Source organism: Urocampus carinirostris, chromosome 19, assembly GCF_059441175.1.
Source record: "Urocampus carinirostris isolate Australia breed hairy pipefish chromosome 19, RoL_Ucar_1.0, whole genome shotgun sequence".
Classification (NCBI taxonomy): domain Eukaryota; kingdom Metazoa; phylum Chordata; class Actinopteri; order Syngnathiformes; family Syngnathidae; genus Urocampus; species Urocampus carinirostris.
Window position 1 is genome coordinate 11186894 of NC_142367.1, and position 23538 is coordinate 11210431.

General features: G+C 37.9%; 2 protein-coding genes and 1 long non-coding RNA gene across 3 annotated transcripts in view; 1 reads left to right on the top strand and 2 right to left on the bottom strand.

Annotated features, from left to right (window-relative positions):
* LOC148347290 (uncharacterized) overlaps nt 1–95 on the bottom strand; it is a 13899-nt gene extending 13804 nt beyond the window's left edge. Inside the window, exon 1 of the long non-coding RNA XR_015847807.1 lies at nt 51–95. This is a non-coding gene — a long non-coding RNA (uncharacterized LOC148347290). The remainder of the gene's footprint in view (nt 1–50) is intronic.
* On the top strand, nt 76–8736 carry LOC148347292 (LIM and SH3 domain protein 1-like). The gene is made up of 7 exons (XM_088322917.1): nt 76–329; nt 3155–3249; nt 3326–3410; nt 4711–4818; nt 6464–6533; nt 6636–6709; nt 8400–8736. Exons 1-7 carry the CDS (start codon nt 261–263, stop codon nt 8571–8573), a joined length of 675 nt encoding a protein of 224 aa, XP_088179043.1. The 5' UTR covers nt 76–260; the 3' UTR covers nt 8574–8736.
* LOC148347293 (kelch domain-containing protein 1-like) lies at nt 8632–21577 on the bottom strand. The gene is made up of 13 exons (XM_088322916.1): nt 21295–21577; nt 20038–20108; nt 18634–18751; nt 18447–18559; nt 18289–18379; nt 17371–17469; nt 17179–17253; nt 16380–16438; nt 16193–16305; nt 14051–14117; nt 13506–13590; nt 11271–11350; nt 8632–8935 (listed from the first exon to the last, which is right to left on the bottom strand). Exons 1-13 carry the CDS (start codon nt 21391–21393, stop codon nt 8806–8808), a joined length of 1200 nt encoding a protein of 399 aa, XP_088179042.1. The 5' UTR covers nt 21394–21577; the 3' UTR covers nt 8632–8805.
* Between the last annotated feature and the right edge of the window lie 1961 nt (nt 21578–23538).

Consider the following 23538-nt stretch of genomic DNA (forward strand, 5'->3'; position numbering starts at 1 on the left):
AGAGCTTCATCATCCTTTAATTGACACCAAAATTACGTCATTTGGCGTACGAGGTCTTGCCGGTTTTCCTTCAGGGTGATTGAATTGGGACCCGTTCCGACGTTGACCCCGCCTACAAGTGACGTCATAGGCGCGTATTAAACTGGCGTGTGACGAATTCAGCCCAGTTCGTCTCCAAAACACATTCGGACGTATTAGTTATTTTATTTCAACTTTTTATTTCACTTTTTTCCACCTTTTTGGGGGGATTGGGCAAGACGATGAATCCACCGTGTGGGAGATGCACGAAGCCGGTGTACCCCACCGAGAAAATCAACTGTCTCGACAAGGTAAAAGGTTTACCATTGATATTTTTGTATTCATTATTATTTGATGTAACTATTTATATTTCAGATGAAAAGTGGTGAATATCTTCGTTTGTTATCATTTTATTCCATTTATTCTCGTTTTGGGTAAATTGTGGTTTACCTTAGTCAATTGCTCTCCTTATTAACAGGGTTGGGTAGGGTTACTTTAACTTGATTACTTTCAATTACTTTTGAATTACTCCAATACCAAACATGCTAATGAAAGACAAAAGAAACTAAATTTGAATACAATTATGACTCACAAAACGTGGTAAGCTTTCTCTCCTGGCTTTGATCTCTTTGATCTCCGGCAAAACTAACATAAAATGCGACAGAAACAAAATGACAATAAATCCAAACAGCTTGCCAACATCATTTTTGCCATTCCATGTATTACGTTACTCCCCAAGCCCGCACAAAATGTAGTCATTTTATTCATATTTAGTTTTTTTTGTCTTTTATTAGCATATTTGGTATTGGAGTAATCCAAAAGTAATTGAAAGTAATCAAGTTAAAGTAACTCTACCCAATCCTGCTTATTAATGATAACAATTCCCCTTCAAGCGACAATAAACCTTGGAAACACAATGCGGCACCCATTTACTCATACCAAAACATCTCATTTCATCTCATCTCATTAGCTACACCACTTATCCTCAGTAGGGTCGCGGGGGTGCTGGAGCCCATCCCAGCAATCATTGGGCAGTGGGCAGGGGACACCCTGAACTGGTTGCCAGCCAATCACAGGGCACACGGGGACAGACAACTCGCTCACTCATTTACTCCTAGGGACAATTTGGAGCGGCCAATTCACCTGAAATGCATGTTTTTGGAATGTGGGAGGAAACCAGAGTGCCCGGAGGAAACCCACGCAAGCACGGGGAGAACATACAAACTCCGCACAGTATTATAAAATATATATTAGCATAAAAATATATTTTTTAGCAGAAGCTCACGTTATTTGTATTTCCATTATTTTTAAGTAATTTATATTGTTTTATAGTGTTGGTTTTTCACATTTTAATTCATACAGTATTAATTCATACAGTATCTCTGTTCTAATTTTATTTATTTTTAAAATCAAAGTTTTTTTATTAAAGAATAATAAAAAAAAAAAAAAAAAAACGTACTTTAAATATTTTAATACGATATAATATTATTTTTTCATTTTATATTTCTATTGTAGTATTTTTTAAATGGAATAAGAATGGATAACTATACTGTAAAAAAAAGTTAAAAAGAAAAATATTTAATATGAGCCAAATTATACTATAAAATAAATGTATGTAATAAAATATATTTAAAATGGGCCAAGTTATGCTTGAAATACAGCATAAATAAATTGAATTAAATGGGAAAATCCAAATAAAATGTGTGAAATCATACCAGTAAATTTTGATTTAAGAAAGGGAAAATAATTTGAACCAAATTATATTTTGAAAAACTTTGGATAAACTGAATGAGAAAAATACTAAAGAATAAGCAAAATTATACGTACTTGAAAAAATATCAATGGGAAAAAAACAATACAAAATTATACTCTAAATTATGGATGGAGTAAAAAATAAAAATACTTAAAATCGCCAAATTACACTCAAATAAGTATATAAACATGGAAAAAGAAAAATAATACTTAAAACTACCTTAAATATTTGTGTATAATACCCATTTTTTACCTCAAAAAACTCAGTATGATCTTTTACATTAGCTAAATTATACTAGACTTTTTTATGTCAATAGTAAAAAAATAAATAAGATAATACTGCTAGTAACTAAATAAAAATGATGGGCCTTATTAGGAAATAAAGTGAATATAAATGGAGTGATAAATAGGAAAAATAATACATACGTGAGCCAATATATATAAGCAAAAAAGATTTAAAACACGAAAAAATTATATATTACTTAAAATGAGGCAAAACATCCATATATATATATATATATATATATATATATATATATATATAAAATCGTATTTTTACAACCAACTCTCACGCAGTTGCTCGGTTTTCCTTTTCTTCCACGTAGTGTAGAAATCAACACACCATGGCTGACGAAAACACGGAGCGCATCCAATAGAGGGAAAGTGAGGTTTTAGATTTAACGAATATTTGGGGGGACTGCTCTGCCTCTAGTAGCACAATAACATTGAAATTGCTAGATACGTTATGGCGATAGCATCCATGAGCACTTCCGCTAACAATGCATTGCCTCACGCATCCGTTTCCACGCAAGAGATGCTTAAAAGTGACAGGAGACTGCATGTCGAAGGGCTGACAAAAGAGGCTAGATAAGGAAACAGTGGGAAAACGAGGCGCTGGACTCCTGAATCATATAACAAATGACACTTAAAGACAAAGCAAGCCTTATTAACTTGAAGCGGCTAGCACCAAAAAATAGTGGCAAGCCAAAGCCTGTAGCCAAATGGTTAATGCAAGTGGCTAGAGAAGAAAACTGTAGAAAAAGTGAGCGATGCATCAATCTTCGGTTTCTGTGACAACACATGCATACATTTGCATTTTTTGGGAAATGTGAACAATCTTACGAAAACATCGGATTCACCAAAAAGGTTGTCTTGGGTATGACTTGGCCACGTCTCAGCTTCCAGTCTCAGGGCGAGTGCCCAACCTTACATCCAGTGTTTTACATGACACACAGGCACAGCTTCAAGAAAATCTGAGACTTATGTTCGCCTTATGGTCTTGAAAATAAGACTCAAGCCGAAAAAAAGAGAAAAATACTTAAAATGAACATAATTATTCTTTAAAAAACTATGAATAAACGTCTGCATTTTTCATTGCGCATAGTACTGGCACAAAGGTTGTTTCAGCTGCGACGTGTGCAAGATGGCGCTGAGCATGAACAACTACAAGGGTTTCAACAAGAGGCCGTATTGCAGCATGTGAGTTTTTGATTTGTAAGTATTGTCGTCATGGGAAGTAATGCTTACTTTCTGAAAAAAATATATACATATACAGGCACTACCCCAAAACCTCCTTCACCACAGTAGCCGACACTCCTGAGAACCTCCGCCTCAAGCAGCTCAGCATGCTCAACAGCCAGGTGAAAAAAAAAAATACAAAGAAATTACTGGTCATTTCTCTGCCACTAGATGCATTAGTGCTTCATGTTTGATTTTGGGTGAGCAAACGTTGTCCCCTTTTCAAATTTTTATGAAATTGTGTTTTTTCTTTTACACTTTGCTAAATGACATGACTTTTGTAAGTGAAGAAAGAAGAGTGATTTAATGCTGGTCATCAGTTCTTTCTCACTGTAGTATGAAAATGGTGAAAGTAAGAAAAGGCCTGTCCAAACTATAACTAAACCCCCAAAAAGATTCAAACACATCTTAAAAATGTACATACTTGATGCATGAGCTGCAATCATGATTTTAAGCCAGAAAATGGCGGCTGAGAGTAATACATTTGTAAAATTTCAGACAGCACCTTAGAAGATCTTGAGATATAATTAATTTGAATCCAATTCAAGCAACATTAATGCTACATTCTTACACAAGCTAAGCTATGCTAACCAGTTGTGATGAAAAACAGACTGGAATTTTAAACCAATAAAAGAGGATTTGATGAGGTTGTTTTCTGCCACTGGTTCTATTTGTGCTCCATGTTGGATATTGGTGGGCAGCTTAAATGTTTCTTTACAAATTAAAAGCATTTAGAACGCTGTGGCTGACTTTGATATTTTAGGCCAGTATAAGAGTATTTGATGAGGTCATTTACAGTCACTAGATACAATAGTGCTTTATGATAGATTTACCATCATTTCAAAATAAAATTATTAGGAATGTGAAAAATATATATACACATTTCTTTACCAAGCTAGGCTACACTTAGTAGCTGTGGCTAATTTTGGAATTTTAGTCAGATGAAAAATTATTTAATTAGGTCATTTTCTGCCGCTTGATGCAACAGTGCTCCATGATGGATATTGTTGACCAAAATGTTTTTTTTTCCCCAAATTAAAAACATTTAGACTGTCAAATCGGATTGTTTTTCCCAAGCTAGGCTAGGCTAACTAGCTGTGGCTGGCCATGAAATTTGAAGATCATAGAAGAGACAGGAAGTAGTTTTGAACCATTAGATGGATTAGTACTTCATGTTGCAAATTAGTGACAGAAAGCATACATTTTCAAAGTAAATCAAGTTGGAAGTTGAAATAGTAATTTTTCCAAGGTAGGGTATGCTAGCCAGTTAGGCTCACTTTGGCATTTTAGGATTTCATGAAGTCGAGCCTAGTTGCATTAGAGCTCCATGTTGGGCAACTGTGACAAAAAATACATGTTTTTTCCAATCAAAAGCAATTCAAATTTTTCAATGGTTTATCTGTATTAAAATTGTAATTTAAGGCCCTCTACAAGGAGGAATTCGAGAAGAACCGGGGCAAAGGTTTCAGCGTGGTGGTGGACACGCCGGAGATGCAAAGACTGAAGAAAACGCAAGAGCAAATCAGTGACGTAAGCAAATGTTTTTCATATTTTAGGAACTCAAAACAATCCTTTTTAGGACGACTGCGTGTGTTTCTATACAATCCCATCATGCAACAGTCTTCTGCTGCAAAAGCCGAGCGGGAACATTTCAGTCATGTCATTGTGCGCCGACGCAGCCCCTATATGGGCAAAACATCTCGGCTGTGGACAACCAGAACATCCGCTCGGTCTCTCCTTTAAACACACGCACATTCCACGCTGCGATCCTCTTCGGAGACTATAAGCTGCAAATATATTTTTCTCCTGAAGGCAGTTTAATAGCCTATTATCAAGAAAAATACAGAAAGCGAGAATAGGTTACCACTCTTTGTACTGTTCCAAAAAATTAAAGGGACAGTGGAGCAAATGTAAGGACTATAGGAAATTTGCATTTTTTTTTTTTTAAATTTGACCCATACATCAAAAGAATACACACTCAAAGTGACAGTACTGTATATAATAATTCAGCACCAGAGGTCGTTGTAGCTTGGAACGGAGCTAAAGTTGTGCCTTCGAAAAAGACAGAAAAGCTATGGTTGGGCTATCCCTGTAAGCAACAACAGAAGAGAGATCGAGCTGGATATACTTGGAGCGGCTGAAAAGAGAAAATACCTGGTGTTGGTCAGAGCTGGTGGAAGCGGTCAACTTTATCATAGAGCGAGAGAAGCTACTAACAGGCATGATCAGGTGCTGAAGACACTGAAAGACCATTTTAAATGAGCTTTATTCATACAGTCCATTCGGTGTACCAAAATGCCTTAAAGTAGATAATGAAGTAGAAATAAGTTTAAAAAAAAAAGGCAGAAAATGAAAACAGTGACAGACTATAAATATAAGATACAACAGGATTGAATAAGCAAGCTTTTTTTACACAGAGCAACGAAACAATGACATCGATCCATAGTCTTAAGCCAAATGGCTAAAATGAGAGGCTAAAGAAGGAAACAGAAAAAAGCATCACATTCCTGCACCACGTAACCCGGCACTGAAAGGCGAGTGATACCGAAGGGTGTAGAAAGCTTTATTTATACGGAGCAGCCAACAATAATGACTACTATAGCGTGTAGCTGAATGCCTAACAAAAGAGGCTAGATATGGAAACAGCGGTAAAAAGGCACCGGATTCCTGAATCATGGAACTCAACTATGATAGGCAAATGACACTGAAAGACAATGCAAGCCTGATTAACCCAGAGCAGCTAGCAATAAAACTGGTGGCAAGCCATAACCTGTAGCCGATTGGTTAACATGAGTAGCTAGAGAAGGAAACTGTAGAAAAAAAAGTGGAAGATGCATCAAGCTTAGGTTTCTGTGACAGCACATGCAAGCCTCAGACGCATGCAGTAAGCGGCCATTAAGTGCTGGAGCCACCACCAGGACAAGGTACAGTCACAAAATGGGGGTCATCTGAACACATGCCCTTTTAAAATGGCGGCCAAGTATGTCAGCTTCTTTAAAGGACTTCAGAAGTTGTTTAACATAATTTGTAGAGTTAAAACCATAATTAGGAACTATTTACATGTTCTTGCTCATCAATTGAATCATGCGTGGTTCATTCAAATTACACCACTCAAGAACAAAGTCCCGCAATGTAAGCGCAAAAGGCAATGTCTCTGGCGCCCTCCTGTGTTCAGATTAAGTATCACGAGGATTTCGAGCGCAGCAAAGTACGAAGTGACGCGCCGCCTCCAGAAAACAGGCAAGGTAACTTGACATTTCATTCGAATTATTTGAGCGTAATAAAAAAAAAGTCTTAAAACTTAATAGCGGCTGTATTTTTTGTATCTTTATTTCCGTGTGAAAAAGAACCAACGAGTCAGGACATAATCGACGAAGCGGACGAATCGTTCAACACTGATATTGTGCCATCTTGTGTTGTGGTGAGGATACTACATCCACATTCTATTTACTTTCTCAATTGTTTCGATTTCACTTTATGCTCTCGGAATACATTTTACATTTCAAATTGTTGTGTTTGAAATAATAGTGACACTTATTCCCTTTTTACTTGAAGTACAATTCAATGCACGCTCATATTAGTTTATTTATTGGTAAACTCATTCTTATCCGAGTCAAAAGAGAAACCTGCGAATTGTTTAAAAAAAAAAAAAATGGCTGAATCTAGCCTCAGGTTTTGGTTTCATTCATCCTTTGCCACAAGCAGTTATCCTGTGTTTTAGCGATGGACCGCCCAAGAGGCTACTACTACACCCCCGCCTGCTCAAGCTACACTGATTTTAATTGACTTTTTGCAAAATATCACAATACCCTCTTCTCCCCCCCAATCCATTTTCTCCTCTACTCAATTAACCTAGGTCACCCTTTTTGACTTCATAATACTGCCGAGATATTTTCCTCAAGGATCAGCTGATATGGGTTTTAGTAATAGGAGGAAGCCAATAACATATTTAGAGCCGAAATTAATTTGCTGTAAATGCCTAAAACTTCACAAGAATTGTTGAATGCTGCAAAAAGTACATTTGTTACAAATTTAAATAAAATGAATAGTTCCCTGAAACCTTTTACTGTACAGTAAATTCATATTTCAACACAATTTACACGTAAAAACGAACAGTGCAGGAAATAAAATTAGGCTTAACAGCCATACAATAAAACGTCAGTACATCAAACATGACTTAACTTAAAACATTGAATTGAAAAGTGTTAACACTCCTGTTTTAGAGCCAGGTAGATGAAGTAATGTTATGGTAATAGCTAATGACTTGGCCTTCCACTTAAGCGTTCTTTTTATGCAGGGATCAGAATGGAGATTTTCATTTTCAGCTGAAATAGCCAGGGTCCTGGAATAAAGCAGGGCGGAGACAACCCCCCACCCCAAGCTCCTGGGTTTTAGGCAATTTACTTGTCCAAAACCATGCTTATATTTATCATTTAAGTAACATTTTTAGAAGATTAAAATAATTTGCCCACATAACTGATTTTTTTGTAAATACTGCAAGATAAGTTCAAATGCAGTTCAGTCCCTGCAGCTTGAGCAACAAGCCAATTTTTCTAACGGCCGCCAGGGTGCGCCAGAGCAATAAAGGAAAGAGTGAGACAGTCGGATTTTGAATTTGTTTGCTACGCAAGAGAAACAGTGAAAAAGTCGGAATGCCTTTGGGGTTCAAAAACAGCGGAAATCCGGATCCGCGGAAAATTCTGATCCCTGTTTATGCTCACACTCAAACACTAGATTGAGTAATGTTGTGTTAAGAGCGAATACATCAAAATTCTCCCAAACATGCTTCTCTAAAACAAGTTAAGTACACTTTGTATACTATCTCTTAATCCCACGCACACTTTTCTACCAGACTTTTTAACTTCTCAATATTATCAGTGGTCTTGATTCACAGGCATGTCATGACTCGGGTGTTAGAGCTACAGCTATTCACTCCGCTCTAACGTTATTCTTACTGCTTTAGTGGTTTAGCACTCTGTCACTTATCCAATCATGCCGATAATGAGCCCCCCTGCTAAACGATCGACCTCTAATTTTCATGCTTGCAAATCGTGTGGAAAAACCCAGAAACAAATCCAACCGGTCACTCTGTAACCTGTGCTCCGAGACAGAAGCGCTACCAGGCCATGTACAGCTACTCTGCGGCGGAGGCGGACGAGGTTTCCCTGAAGGAAGGAGACGTCATCGAGGACGTCGAGATCATCGACGAGGGTTGGATCTTCGGCAGTAACCAGCGCACGGGTCAGAGGGGGATGCTTCCCGCCAACTACGTGCGCCCCGTATAAACGAACGGAAAAAAAGAATGGCTTCTTCTGAAATCCCGTGCTTGAGAAAACATGAAAATTTTATAACAAAAATCCATAACTTTATTCCATAAACATTTCAAAATTACTCAACACATGCATGATAAAAAAATACTCTGACAATGACAATAAAAGATTTACAAGATTTGTGCGTGGTAAAAAAAATATAAACTCTCGTGTCACTCCCCCTACCTTTAAAAGAAAGCGGTGTTATTTAGGTGGGTGCAAGCGCCTTGGAGAAAAACAGAATTCTCTTCTCGATTTTGGCACGAAGCTTGACTGGCAGCCTGCTGAGGTGTTGAGAGAAAACCTCAGAGTTTTTTCCCACGAAGTCCTCGCATAACCTGGAGGACACCAGACATTAAAAATGTGGAGGGATCCTTTCGGGAAGTCATCCTTGAACTATTACAGTAATAAACTCTTAAAACACAAGACGTAGTCTCCAGTGACTCGTTCAAGGTTATAAAGTGTGATAACCACTGCGTTTCTGGGGCCATAAAATCAAATTACGATAGGAATATATGGTAATGGGTGCATATCATGTTTGGATGTTGTATTTATATTGAGTGTGGTGCCAAATCCTAGTACAATATGAGGGTTGAATACTTTATACATTAAAACCAAAGAACAAACCGTATTTAATAAAAGTACTGAACTTTTTTTAGCGGTACTGTCAAATTTAACAACAAAATCTTACCAATTGGGGCAGAATGGATTTCAGGACACTACGTTTTTACTTTACATAATACTTTGTCGCCATCATGTGGGCGTACTTGAAAACTTCATCAAGTTGCCACGCAGTGAGACAGTTTTTAGCACACGCCAGTAATTTATAAAAACTGAGAAGATTGAAAAAGATGGTACGGAAAAAAATTCTTATACGCTGCACATAGTGAAACACGCGGCCGAGAAAGTTTCTAAGGCTTGTGTAAGGCGCGTCATAATGACGTAAGCGTCGCGAGAGGCGAGCCCGCCCAAGGCATAACCGGCTGCTTGGGGCCCCGCAACCGCTAGGGGACCCCCCAAGAGTGGTCAAAATTCCCCCCCATTGTCACTGTGTGTCCACTCAAAAAAATACTTCTACAGAAATACAAAATACGCAATAATTACAAAACGAAACATCGAATCTAGTGCTTCAAAACGGAGTGCATATTTTGCTTTCTGAAGAAAAAAAAAGAAGAAAAAAAGTATAGAATTACTGCAAAAATACTACAGTAATACTACATTACAAACTATTACTACATAATCATTTACTACAAAAATACTACAAAAAGACAACTAAAGTAATATTGCAAAAATACTAAAGAAATGTGACAAAAATACTACAAGAATACTACTAATATACCACTTCGGAAATACATCAATTATTCTACTGAAATACTAAAAAAAAATACATAATACTATAATATAAAAAAAACTAATAGTTATACAAAATACTACTGTAAGAGGTTTACAACAAAACTACAAAAACTACAGCAACATTGTACTAGAAAAATACAACAAACATTCTTGTATGGAAATAATACAAAATACAAGAGATAAAAGAAAAAAATATATTTCAGTATGACTACAAAAATACAGTATAATCATAAAACTACTGTAAAACAAAAATACTACAGATATACAACATTCTTGTATGGAAATACTACAACACACAAGAGATAGTTCAAGAATACTAAAAAATAATACTACAGTATTACTACAAAATACTACAGTATAATCATAAAACTACTGCTGTACAAAAATACTACAGATAAACAAAAACTATGGCAAAAGTACTACAGAAATACTAAAAAAATCACTATGGAAATACATTAAAAATTCAAGAATATTAAAAATAGTGCAAAAACAAAACTACAGTAACACTACAAAAAACGACAGAAATTCCATAAATATCCGACTTAAAAACAAAAAAGCCTACAGTAATACTTTAAAACTAAATAACAAATGAAGTGCCTAAATCAGGGACCTAATATACTATTTTGGTCTAATTGTGGTAGTTTCAAAACCATTTTGATAAAACTAATCTATTTAAATAGAAGTATAACATGTCACATGCGGCCCCTGACTACAAATAGTTGCCCACCCCGGAGTAGGTATAGAAATGATCAAGTAATAGGGGGTCCCACATCTAATTTTGCTTAAGGCCCCATGAAGGCTTGGGCCGGTCCTGCACGAGACTGAATTGTGCATTTCATAGCTGGTGCCAGAAAATACGGTGCTTTTCCATAATCAAACATTTATAAAAAAGCACCGGGGAGCCATTCGGGACTGCAAAAGAACCGCAGGCGGCTCCAAAGAGTTTAGTGAGTCAAGAAGCCCAACTGTGTTGGCGATAGAAAGCACCTTCCTCTGCCTTTCTGTGCTTTTGTTGGTCCAGAACGTTTTGTTGACAGGGCTTTTAGAGAAACTTAAAATTATAAAAGATTTGCACATGTGTAATATAGGTTCGTCAAGCTGAAAGGGGGCGGGCGACTGTCAAGCCAATCAAATTACAATACAAAAATGCACAAAGCAGAGAAACTACGGAAAGTATACCGCGATACAGCGAGTCATTGCTGTACAGCACGACCTAAGAGGGCGGGGCTTATCATGGCGTGTCCTTGGAGGCATCTATCTTGGCAAGCTAATTAGCGAGAGAGCACAGATGTTTATAAATAGTCTGCCGCCTCACTTTACCTGAAGAGCGGGTATGGCTGAGTTTGGATGATCAACACGTCGCCGCTGTGAGTCTGCCGAGGACACGCCAGCACGGTGATCTGAGGAGGGCATAAGCCACGTAAGAGACGTGAGAGAAGGGTCCGGCATTAAATAAGCTATAAGGAAAATGATACACCCCATTTCTTTTTTCTGCCAAGAACGAGTGACAACATAATTTTTTCGTAATTTTCTCAAAGGTAGTTTCAATCATTTATTTTAACAAATCTTACAATATGTAACTTTTGTTCAAAAAAGGAAAAGGATACAGAACGAGCAATAATATGGTAGATAGCAAAGAATTATGAGCACGTTTCTTTTAGTGGAACATTTCTTATAAGCAAAAAATACCTGCTGTCTATTCCAGTTGTGGTCAAAAGTTTACATACACTTGTGAAGAACGCAATGAATACCATCAAATTCTTCAAGTTAACCTAAAGTCATCAGCCCGAAGATTAGGCCTTGGGCGCAGTTGGGTCTTCCAACAGGACAATGACCCCAAACACATCAAAAGTGGTAAGGGAATGGCTAAATCAGGGTGTTAGAATGGCCTCCCCAAGGTCCTGACTTAAACCCCATTTAGAATTTTGGGAAAATGCTAAAGAAAAACGGTCCATGTCAGAAAGGCATCATATTTAACTGAGCTGCACCAATTCTGTCAAGAGGAGTGGTCAAAGATTCAACCAGAAGCTTGTGGATGGCTACCAATAGCGCCTAATTGAAGTGAAAACAGATTTTGACTTTTTCTGTTAACCCATAATAAAGTAATCAAAGAACCAAACCTCATGAATGTTTTTGTGACAAAACTATCTGTTGCATTCAGAGAAAAATCAGTTGTAGAAACAACTGGAAACTCAAGAGCCATGACATTATGTTCTTCACAAATGTATGTAGACTTTTGACCAGAACTGTACATTAAGTCATGTTTATTTGTATAGCCCATCATAAAGAGTCTCAAAGGGATGCACAGACCACAGATTATTGCAAACCACGGACTATTATGACACCATACCCTGATCTAAAACCTACATGAGGGCAAGGAAAAACTCAAAACCTAAGCATAAGGAAAATGAAGAAACCTTGAGAAGGAACTGCACATGAGGTAATTCTCTTCCAGGATGACCAGGCTGCAATGGATGTTAAATAATACACAGCTCTTTTCAACATAAAATATATGTTATTACATCATAATTATGTTTCGGGCGGTGACTAGTCCCCTGGCTGCATGCATATGTCGCCAATCCTACTGTGCTCTGGCCCATCTCTACAAAAGTAAGCCCAATTGGAGTTTGGGCGTGGAAATTAGAATTGTGGTTATTTTAAAAAGATTAGTTTTCCTACTTTTCTAGTTAAACATTCTCATTAACTTTGTTCTTGGACTTGATTTTAAATAAGATATAATTGATGACATTCCACGTTTAGTAAGAAAATAATCCTTTTTATTCAAACGTAATTGTTGAGTAAGCAATAGAATTTACCAATTTAGAAATGAGCATATTTTAAATGGATTATTTTCTAATTAAAACTTTTGTTAAACTATTTTTTTATCTTACACTAAAAAAAATAAAGTATTAACCGTTGTGCTTTAGTGAAAGGAAAAGGTTAAATTTCTTAAAATAAGTAATACGACATGCCAGCTTTAAATGTAGCCGATTTTTAGTAAATATTTCCCCTTAAACAACACATTTATAATTTGCTTTCAATTTTAACAATTTCTTGTAAATAAATGTTTTTATGTACTCAACACAAATATTTTACAGATAATGTAGCTCATTTCAAGTTATTCTGTTGACTAAAATTCAAACTTATTTCACATTTCAAGCATTATTTGAATAAAAAAGAAAGGTGAGAACCACTGCAAAAAAATACCATCATTTGTTCTTCACATTCCAACGACTGTATTGTTACATAAGTTGCAATGATGCATGAGTGTGGGCATGCTGGTTGGGGGGGGTTAGGGTCAAGAAAATTTGGGGAAGGCCTTCTGTGTTTGTCCCATAGGAAACAGATCTAAATTAAGCTCCGTGGGGGTGATTTATTCAGGAGCACAAGATGACCCGGCTAGCAAAACAGGAGCTTCTTGGAGGACCACAGTGTTCTGACTTTGTCATCTAATTTTAGAAAGGAAGACCACGGCAGGAAGCTTTCAGATGGCTTCTGCACACAACTTGATTATTCAAGCTCAATTAAATAAAAAAACAACAAAACATGACCTACCGAATCCATAAGAATGGACAAGTTGCTACTCCCCCCAAATATGACGACATCATCATCCGTCCCAAGACAAGCGGTGTGGCACACCCTGCACGGAAGCAGATGTTAGATCCGATTTGGTAGTAGATCGTCGTTAGACAAGCAGGAAGTGGAGCTTTGGATTGTAAACAGCAGTTTAAAACAGTGAAAACATTTAGGGGTGGGGGCGGGGGGCTGAAGTGTGGGCAAGAAGATTGTTAGTCTTACAGTTTACTCGTATTGACTGACAGCAAACATTGGGGTAGGGGGGCGGGGGTGTCAAGTGTGGGCAAGAAGATTGTTAGTCTTATGGATTCCTCGAATTGACTGACAGCAAGTATTTGTCAGTACCTGGAGTGGGTGGGAGGTGTTGGAAAGGGTTCACGTCCTTTCAAAATATGACAAGAAACTCCAGCTAAAAACTTTGGGCCCCACCCCTTTTTTCAAGGTAACGGATGTGGAATGCACTGTGACTTTTTTTGTTTTCTGAAGTTTTTCTCCCAGTATTCCGAATCACATATTGTAGCTACCTGGGCTTGTGAGGGTGATTTATCTGGCGCCACTCTCTTGTCAGCGTGTCCAACTGCCAGGCATCATCTAGAATGACAAAATTGAGATTAAAGGCACAGTGTGTCATGTTTAGTGCCCCTAGTAGGGTTGCAGGATTTTGGGGGGGGAAAAAAAACTAATTGCGATCTTTTCTACCAGTTTTACAATCTTGATGCGATTTTCAATTTTTTTTCTGTGCTAGTTTTTTTGTGTGAGTACTTAACCCTCCTGTGGTTCTCAGGTCAGAATGACCAGCTACGGTGTTGTTAAAAACCCTGAAAACCCCAATTATATTTTATTCAATACAAGTCCCGTTTATTTGTATAGGCCTTAATCACAAAATCTCCCAAATAACTGCACAGGCCACTTATAGGATTTTTACAAAATTGGTCAGAAAAATAAAAATGTTTTTATTTACATTTCCATGTAACCTGTATAAAAAAAAAAAAAAAAGTACAAAAACGGTACTTAATCTGAAAACACTGGTGTTAATCATGTTGAGATCTTTTTAACTTAAGAAAACAGCACTCTATTCTGGGGAGCGTTTTAATGGTTGCCGTCTGCTCACACAAGGCTTAAACCGCAGTGTTTTGCAATTATACAATAGCATAACATCACGATATTGATTAGATTTTGGTTCATCGTGCAGCCCTACCTCCAAGTGATACAAAAAAAAAGGTAAATGTCTTCATTATAAACAGTCCATAAATTAGTATTAGTAGCATTTTGCCAACATTAAAAAAATAAAAAGTAAAAGCAATATTATCCACTTTACGAGACAGTTTTGCTAGTTAAGTTTTATTTTATTTATGTTGCCAGGAAACATAAATAAATCAGAGAACTACTTAAAATGAGCAAAATTATCACCTAATGTGGCGACATTTTTTAAATTAATTCCCTATTTGGGGTATTCATTTTTACTTTGGGCTCAATTTTTTCCACCTAAAAATATAACAAATTGGGTTCTATCATCTGAAAAATATAGCTAGAATCTGTCCATTTCAGGCAAACACAGAGGAGCTGATGCTTTTATATAATCTATATTATTTTAATGCCCTGCTCTCAGGTCCCCTCAAAAAGAACATTGCCAGCTAGCAGCTACTACAAAATTCAGCAGCATGTGTGCTTACGAAAGCCAAAAGGGATGAAGCACATGACACCAGTTTTAAAATCGCTGCGACTAGTGATCTCAAGCCAATGAGAGATCCTCAGGTTCGAGAGAGTTCTCCATTCGGGCCCCGGTGCTGTGGAATGCTCTGCCATATGTGCTTCGATCTGCAATTTCAGTGGAAGTGTTTATTTACTGCTAGGGCTGGCACTGTCTGCTGCCATCCTTATTAGTGTGGGATGAGCCTACCTCAGGTCTTTTTTCCTCGCAATGTTAGTCTGTGCCTTGCTACAAATAATTGTGATTTATATTGTTAATTTTTTGTTTTTATTTTAACCACTCTGCATGTGGATTAGGAGTTTCAGGTTGTTGGTTGGGGAAAAGGGATGTTATTGTCTCATTGTACACCAAATGTCTTTATACAGCACTTCGAGTTGCAGTTCATTGCCTGAAAAGTGCTTTATAAATAAATTTAATTTATCATTTGCAAACATGAAAAAAAAAGAAAAGCAGCAACAATATCTGCCATAAAACAATATTGTACTCATTTTAAGATTTATTTTCCAGGAAGCCGAATCAAGATAACTGCTAAAATTGAGCATAATTACCCAATTATCTCCTAAAGGGCCAAGATATTTTATTTATTATTTGCAATGTAACAGGAAATTTCAAAACAAACAATAAAAGCAGCAAAGTTATTTGGTATAAGATAATTTTGCCCAACTTAAGTATTATCTTCCTTATTTTGTCTAGAAAAAAATAAAAATATTTAAAGCAATCAACATTACCTGTTAATTGGGCAAGATATATATATATATTTTTTAGTTTATTTATAGCAGTATGAGGACATTTAATATTCATGTTTTTGTATCCAAAAGTTTTGCATATTCAAAATGTTATGGAATAAGTTAATGATATAAAATATCTTCTCAGGCTGTTTGGCTAAAAATATATTCCACGGGTTGTACAATAAAAACAAACATTACCCACTAGTAGAAACATGAACGCCACCTACTTAGCGTTTCCCCATTCAAGGCCAGGCCGCCAAACACGAAGAGGTTGTGATCCGTGACGGGCGTCATGGTGTGCATGGAGCGGCTAAGCGGAGCGCGGGCTGACAAGAACTCGCTGGTGCACCCGGGTCCAGAAAACATTCTCGTCAAAAGAGAATATCAAAAACATGACAATTGAGTGTGTCTTACATCTGAGTCCAGTTCCACAGGTCCAGATCCAAGCAGTACATGTCCAACTCGGCGCCTCCCTGCAACAGGGGGATAAATGTTAAAATGGCTAGTTCTCTTGGGATTGGTCCAAATGCATTTTTTCCCCAGAGATTCTGTGCAGTTGGCTTTATTTTATAAAAAAAAAAAGGTTAAAATTAGTTTATATTGTATGATATTCTTTATAGATTCAGAAATATTTTTATTTTTGTTCCCTGTGTTTTTCAGTGTTAATTTTACTTTACTCTTCCCCTTTTGAAGCCATTTATAATAGACAATAAATGGTAATATATAGATTAAAAAACAAAAATAACCTGAAGAGACATTTGGGAGCCGAAAGAGCAGTCTCTCTGGTGAGGCAAGTTGAAAAAAAACGGTTTTCTAAAAGAGTCGTACTCCCCATCTCTACAACTGATCAGTTGAGCTAGATTGAATTAAACTCACTTTGTATTGTTTACTGCAAATTGTTATTTTATTATATTGTGTACCGTTTATTTTTGTGCTACTTAGTGTAGGATGAGTTTGTAGCTGGTTCTCAGCAAGGTTTTACAAAAACAACTACCTCTCTGTTCTTCTCTATTCAAACGATTCAAATACTGCTCAGAACATTTCAAATATTTTGACATACAACAACTTATTTTTTAACAGAACATAACAGAAATAGTTACTTTCCCTGGCAACTAGTTATTTTTACGATAGACTAACTCGGTTACTTTTTGAAAGAAGTAGTGAGTAACGTTCCAAACACTGAAGTTGATTGCATGAAAAAATGGTTACTCACCACGCCGCCACAGACGTAACCTTTGTTGCCCACCACAGAACTGGCGTGGCAGCCTCGGGGAAGCGGGGGCATACCCTGGTCAGGAGATATGACAATTAAAAGGGATTACAGTCACATTTTGCCGAGTTTGGATATGTCTCCTTTTCTAATTCGTTCCCAAAGACAGGTTTGTGTTATTTGCGATTTTCAAACCTTGGTCTTAGGAACGCTCCAGGTGCTAGTAGACGTGTCAAAGACGTCGACTTCGTTGTGCCAGCCCCAGCAGCGAAACAACACGTCACCGATGGTGAGCTTGAGTTAAGGACACAGGAAAATACAGTGAATATTTTAATTATGATTTCCACTCGGATTTAACTGAGGTGAGAATGACTTTTCACCTGAATGTGAAAGTTGGGCTCACTACTTTTTTGGAAGTGATTTGCAAAAAAGGCCATTATCTTGATAGTAATTTCTAAAATAAAACTGATGTTATTACCAGGTTGCAATTAAAGTAGGGTTATAATAGGCTCAGTCAATCAATAAAAAAAAAATCTCTCGAATAGGGGCAATGATGTACAGTATTTACATGATCAACTAGGGGCCAATTCTAAAAATAATTTGGGAGGACTTTTTTTAGGTATTTAAAGACAATGATCATGTCAATGGTTTCTCGTGCAGGTTAAAAAAAAAAATCACAAGTACCCATCATTGGTGAGCTAATACTCAAAGCCGGTCCATGGGCCATTTGAGTGTTCTTAGGGGAATACCTGGTAAAATGAAGGGAGAGAAAAGGGAGAGTAAAATGTAAGGGGTAGGAAAAGGAACAGAAGAAAAAAAAGGGGGAGATGAAAAAAGAACAGAAAATAGAAAAGAAAAAGGGTAAGAAGTGGAAGAATGGGATAAAATAAAGGAAAAAGAGAGGAATAATAAGGAAAAAAATCGTTTCTAAATGACAGAATAAGAAAGACAGAAACGGGAGGAAAGAAATCCTAAGATAGATAGATACTTTATTCATTATAGATACTAAGTGAAAAAGGGATGAAAAAAAATCATTTCTGAATCACAGAAAATAAAATAAACTGAAAAAAATCCACTCACCAAACAAGAAAAAAAAAAGAAAAAGAACTTTACCCAGGTCATCTCTTCAACGACAAAGTTTGTGGACTTGAGGTCTCTCGCCTCGCTCAGCGTTTTGCATCCATAGCCTCCAAAGTACACCAACCTGGAGACAAAGACAATCATGAGTAAACACAACATACAACAGTTTCTCTAATTCAGTCATTTCGGACCGGTCTCCGTGCACCCAACAGCTGTGTTTGCTCCTCGGCGAGGGGGCGCTTCCTTTGGCGGGTGTCACCTTCTTCCACAAGTAGCAATGCTGTGTGAGGTCGACGCTGAACATCTGAGCGAGTAAGTATGCATTGCAGTTAGCACTCAGATTTATACTTGCAAATAAAGATGTTTTAATGGCCTCACTTGGTTGCTATAGGTTTGGTCGTTGTATCCCGCAAAGACGAAAAGAGAGCCATTGATGTAGGAGCCACAAAAGTCCACCAGCTGTGGGGGCGTGTCCCCGCCCATCTCCCGCCGATGCCTAGGGAGAGGAATATTTTTTCAAAAATTCATAAATGAGCTTTTGTAGAATGCCAGTATTGTTTAATGATATTTTCAGAATCAGATTAGACTTTAAAGAAGAATGGCTTTTACCTCTTCCACAAGTTTGTTTGGATTCAGGTAATAAAAGTTCTGGAGTTGAGCAGTTCCGTTATAAGTTTTTATTTATAATAAGTCATACATGTCTGAAAAAATTCATTTATACTAGCAAGGCTGGCGATGATAAAATCCAATTTTTTTAATTGGGAAAATCCCTACTTCACAACAGCCCTTTGTCTAAAACGGTTCTGACAAATACCGATGAGACCCAAGGCCATCTTCCTAAATGCAAACGTATACCACCACTTGAAACAATGTTGAAACTGAATACATTTGTATCAAGAGGTCAAATAATTACACCCAAAAAAAGAGTCATTAGTGAATTAATTTAGACGAAGTTTTTGGAGTAAAGAAATATTTCTGGCGGTAAAAATGTGGCAATTTTTAGATCAATTCTGAAAATATAGTCGAAAGGAGCTTCATTTCTCGCAGTGTCCATCTTGTTTTGGTCACACTAAACCAGTGTCTCAATGATTTTCTGTCATTGCCCCCGAGGAAGAAAACTTCTCAACTGCACATTATTCTAGGACAGTAAAAATAAAAAATACGAGGTCACACTCGCGCCCCACTATTTGAGAACCACTGCACTCAACCAAGGGTCACTAAGGCTCAGTCTGAGGAGCCCGCAGTTCTGAAAACAACTCAGAAGTGATGGGGGATTGGGACTTTTCTAAGTATGACAGTTGACATGATGAGTGTAAGCCTTGCGATTGGCTGGCAACCAGTTCAGGGTATCCCCTGCCCACTGCCCGATGATTGCTGGGATGGGCTCCAGCACCCCCGCGACACTACTGAGGATAAGCAGTGCAGCTGATGAGATGATGAGTGTAAATATATGAGCAATTCCTGCCATATAATTTATCAATATCGGCCTGTTATCTATATAAGTAAATAATTCAGTTCTCTTAACAGAAATAAATGTTTTAGAAGTTAACTGCAAAATTACAGCCTAACAGGATAACTTGTATCATTCATCAAAACTATGTATAGCTCCATGTTGAAAATGTGAACGTTAGCTTTTTAGTTTTGACGTGTTCCATAAATACAAGGTGAAGTGCCCCACTTCCTTCCATTTTTCCCAGGATGTGGTATGTATAGCTCTGCGCTCCAGTTTGTAATCATTAAAGGATCTATGCACGCCTTTTTATTCTCATTTAATTGTTTTACCATGTACCACTGTCCAAGTCACACAGCCAGATCTCGTCGCTGGGGAGCATGACTTCCTCACTGACAGAGGCCTGGGAAAATGACACGAACAGACACATTTTGAAAATCATTCATAGACATGAAAATACATAAAAATACAAATCTTGTGTCATTTTGATGAACCTTTAGACAATGATTGTTAAAAGGCGCCTGTGACATTTAAGTCGATGTTTTTCCCAGAGCTGCTTTCATTATCGGTCAAAGTGCAAACTATCAATCACACAATCAAGCTTGACGGAGGTATGCCGCCTGTCGAAAAATGTCAAACGAGACTAGGTAATGTGTCGAGAATGTAAATAATTTTGGGAACCAAAATAACAGGTTTCATGTGATAACGTAAGGAGTGTTTTGGTACATTGCCTGCAGGATGAATGGCACTCCTACATTCATCATCATCACACATTTCACATTAAGTCATACAAGAATTAGAAATGTATTCTCATTGATTAACAACGTAGCGGACATCAGTAACGATGAGATAACATGTGAATGACAATACAAGGAAATTATTATTATATTATTATGTGTTTCCCAAGATATATCTGTAACAAAAGACTTAAAGGGACAGTGTGTAATATTTAGTGCCTCCTAGTGGTACATAAAAAAATAAGTCGAGACTTTTTTTTATTTCTTTTACACAGCAGAATCCACTTAGGGTGCCGCCATGTTTGTCTGGCATCTAACCGCTACGCAGTGCTCTGTGCCACTGGCCTTCGCTCGCAACAGACAACACATTGCCATCTATTGGTCACATATCAAAGACTCTGGCTTTAAAAAGAGAAAAATAAGAAGGTGCACCAGGAATGTAGGGCAATGACATTTTGCAACAACACATTTCCAGAGTAGAGGAAGTCAAAATTCGATATGCATTTTTTTTCTACAAAAGATATTTTCTTCCTTTCTTGTGCGCTCGTTTAGGGTGATGATGGTCCTGGGGAAGAAAATCTGAGCCCGTTACTCTTTGTTTTTAAGAGATCTGTAAGGTTGAAAATTGCAAAAACAAATTAAGAAAAGCAGTAAAACCCACAATTTTCTTTACGCTAGTTCTGACAGTGACCCATTGGCGAGGGGGCGGGAATATAACAGTGTTGTGATCGACAGTTTTTAAACGCCTTTGCTTGGCTACAGCCTTTGAATAAACGAGTCTATAATCCTTAATAAATATTTGTATCCGTTTTTGGTACTCAAACTGTGGTCTTTAAACGCATGTTATCCTACCTGGAAGCCCCCCCACACGTAGAGCGTATTATCGCCGTGGATGAAGGCGGCGTGTGTGCTTCTTTCCAGCTGGCTCGTCGAAGCCCGAATGCCAGCCATCCCCTTTATTGATAAAATTCGGTTTAAAAAAAGTTTGAAATAAAAATTAGGGCGGCGAGGATAACGAATAAAAGTGTTTCCTTCGACTTCCAGGCTTTGTCTGCGCTTCTTCGTGTACTGTAGTTTGTAAAGCTTTTCACCTGTTGTGGCGTCCCACCTCTAAGCGCATGCGCACGCGGTCAAAGCATAATTAACTCGGTATTCAGCTGGCGTTTATCACGTGGTTGGAGAACAAAACAGGGAGTAATGAGTCATAAAATATGTTGGTTTATGACGTTATTTTTAAATAACCCTATAATAGTTTGTTTTGTTTTTCATTTGAAATGTATAATTGTTTGGTGGTTGTCAAATATATTTGTGTAGTAAATTTGTAAAATGTACATCATAATGTATTAGGTACTGTATGCCATTATTTTGCTTATTGTGTTCACATTTTTGCTTGCACATAATTTAATTTAATTATTTTGAAAGTGCATTTTGGTGGGTGATTAAATGTACATACTTCAATGAAGGACATTTAATGAAGGACGACTCGGCTGCTTAAAGTATAGTAGTTATTTGTTTAAAAAATAGTGTCGCCTGCTGTGATTTTTGGACTGTGTACTTCAATGAAGGACATTTTTGGACTGTGTACTTCTATGAAAGACATTTAGTTTCAATCGCTGAAGGACCAACATCACCTAGCGGTCATGGCCAGGCGGCTGAGACCTCACAGCGTGCGCTTCCTTTTTAAAGATGTGGGAGCTGATTCCATCAAAATGTCAAGGTTGGACTTTTCGAGAAAGTTTATTCGAAAGTGTCTGAAATTTGAAACAGAGGATTTAAACGCAGTTATAACCATGCCATTTAACAAAGGCTTTGATGTGAGTTTCACATCGGCGGCCCTTGGGATCGCTTTGAGGGAGTGAGGCCCCAGTTTTCTGCTTTTACGGTGGAGAAGCTGACTGACAATGCTAACAAGATAGTCTTTGTCATAATGTTCAATGAAGCGGTGATTGCAGAGGACATCTGTTTTTGGTTGAGCAAGTACTGCATGATAAAAGGCCAAGCTATAAAGGTGAGGGATGAGGACGGCGTCTGGAATGGTGCCTTGAGGGTACCCATCCAACAATGGCAAGACCCTCAGGGTTTCCAGGGACTGAAACACCTCCCGTCGATGATAGTCCTGGGGGATGACCGAGTTTATATCCACTATCAAGGACAACCCAAACTTTGCCACAAATGTGGTGAGCATGGACATCTGGCTGAGGCATGTGATCAAATCTTTTGTGGAAAGTGTAGGACAATTGATTGATTGATTGATTGATAGATACTTTATTCATCCCCGAAGGGAAATTCACATTTCCAGCAGCATCCCTGAGCTGAGAACAGTACAATAATAAAGCCAAAAGAATGCAATATGCAAATACCCAGTATGACGTGCAAATGCCCACTGTAGCGTGTTATATAGAGTAACTAAATAGTGCTACACAGAATACATATTGCAGTAAGATTCGGTAATATCCAATGTAGGTGGTGTGGTTTAATGTGGGTCTTTACTCTGCCGGGTGGAGTTAAAGAGCCTCATGGCATGAGGAAGAAAAGATCTCTTCAGTCTGTCCGTAGTACAAGACAGTGACAGCAGTCTGTCGCTGAAACTGCTCTTCTGTCTGGAGATAATGCTGTGTAGTGGATGCGATGGATTGTCCATGATTGACCTCAGCTTTTTCAGTGCTCGTCTCTCAGCTACTGTTGTTAGGCTGTCCAGCTCTTTGCCCACAACAGAGCTCGCTTTCCTAGCCAGTTTATTGAGACGAGAGGCATCCTTCTTCTTGACGCTGCCTCCCCAACACGCTGCCGCATAGAAGAGGGCGCTTGCCACTACTGTCTCGTAGAATATTTTCAGGAGCTTTTTGCAGATGTTGAAGGAGGCCAGCCTTCTGAGGAAGTAAAGTCGGCTTTGCCCTTTCCTACATAGAGCTTCTGTGTTGGCAGACCAGTCCAGTTTGTTGTCCAGCTGCACACCCAGGTATTTGTAGGTCTGGACAAATTCTACACATTCTCCCTTGATGGTTACAGGAACCGGGTGAGTTCTGGTTCTCCTGAAGTCCACCACCATCTCTATGGTCTTGGTGGTGTTTAGGTGCAGGTGGTTTGCGTCGCTCC

Coding starts and splice junctions, on each gene's coding strand:
- LOC148347293 (XM_088322916.1), bottom strand. CDS start 21,393: ATGGCTGGCATTCGGGCTTCGACGAGCCAGCTGGAAAGAAGCACACAC. Junction 18,752..20,037: donor GACTTGGACAGTGGTACATG/GTAAAACAATTA, acceptor TCCTCTCCCTAG/GCATCGGCGGGAGATGGGCG. Junction 18,560..18,633: donor ACCAAACCTATAGCAACCAA/GTGAGGCCATTA, acceptor TTACTCGCTCAG/ATGTTCAGCGTCGACCTCAC.
- LOC148347292 (XM_088322917.1), top strand. CDS start 261: ATGAATCCACCGTGTGGGAGATGCACGAAGCCGGTGTACCCCACCGAG. Junction 3,250..3,325: donor AAGAGGCCGTATTGCAGCAT/GTGAGTTTTTGA, acceptor ATACATATACAG/GCACTACCCCAAAACCTCCT. Junction 6,534..6,635: donor GCCTCCAGAAAACAGGCAAG/GTAACTTGACAT, acceptor CGTGTGAAAAAG/AACCAACGAGTCAGGACATA.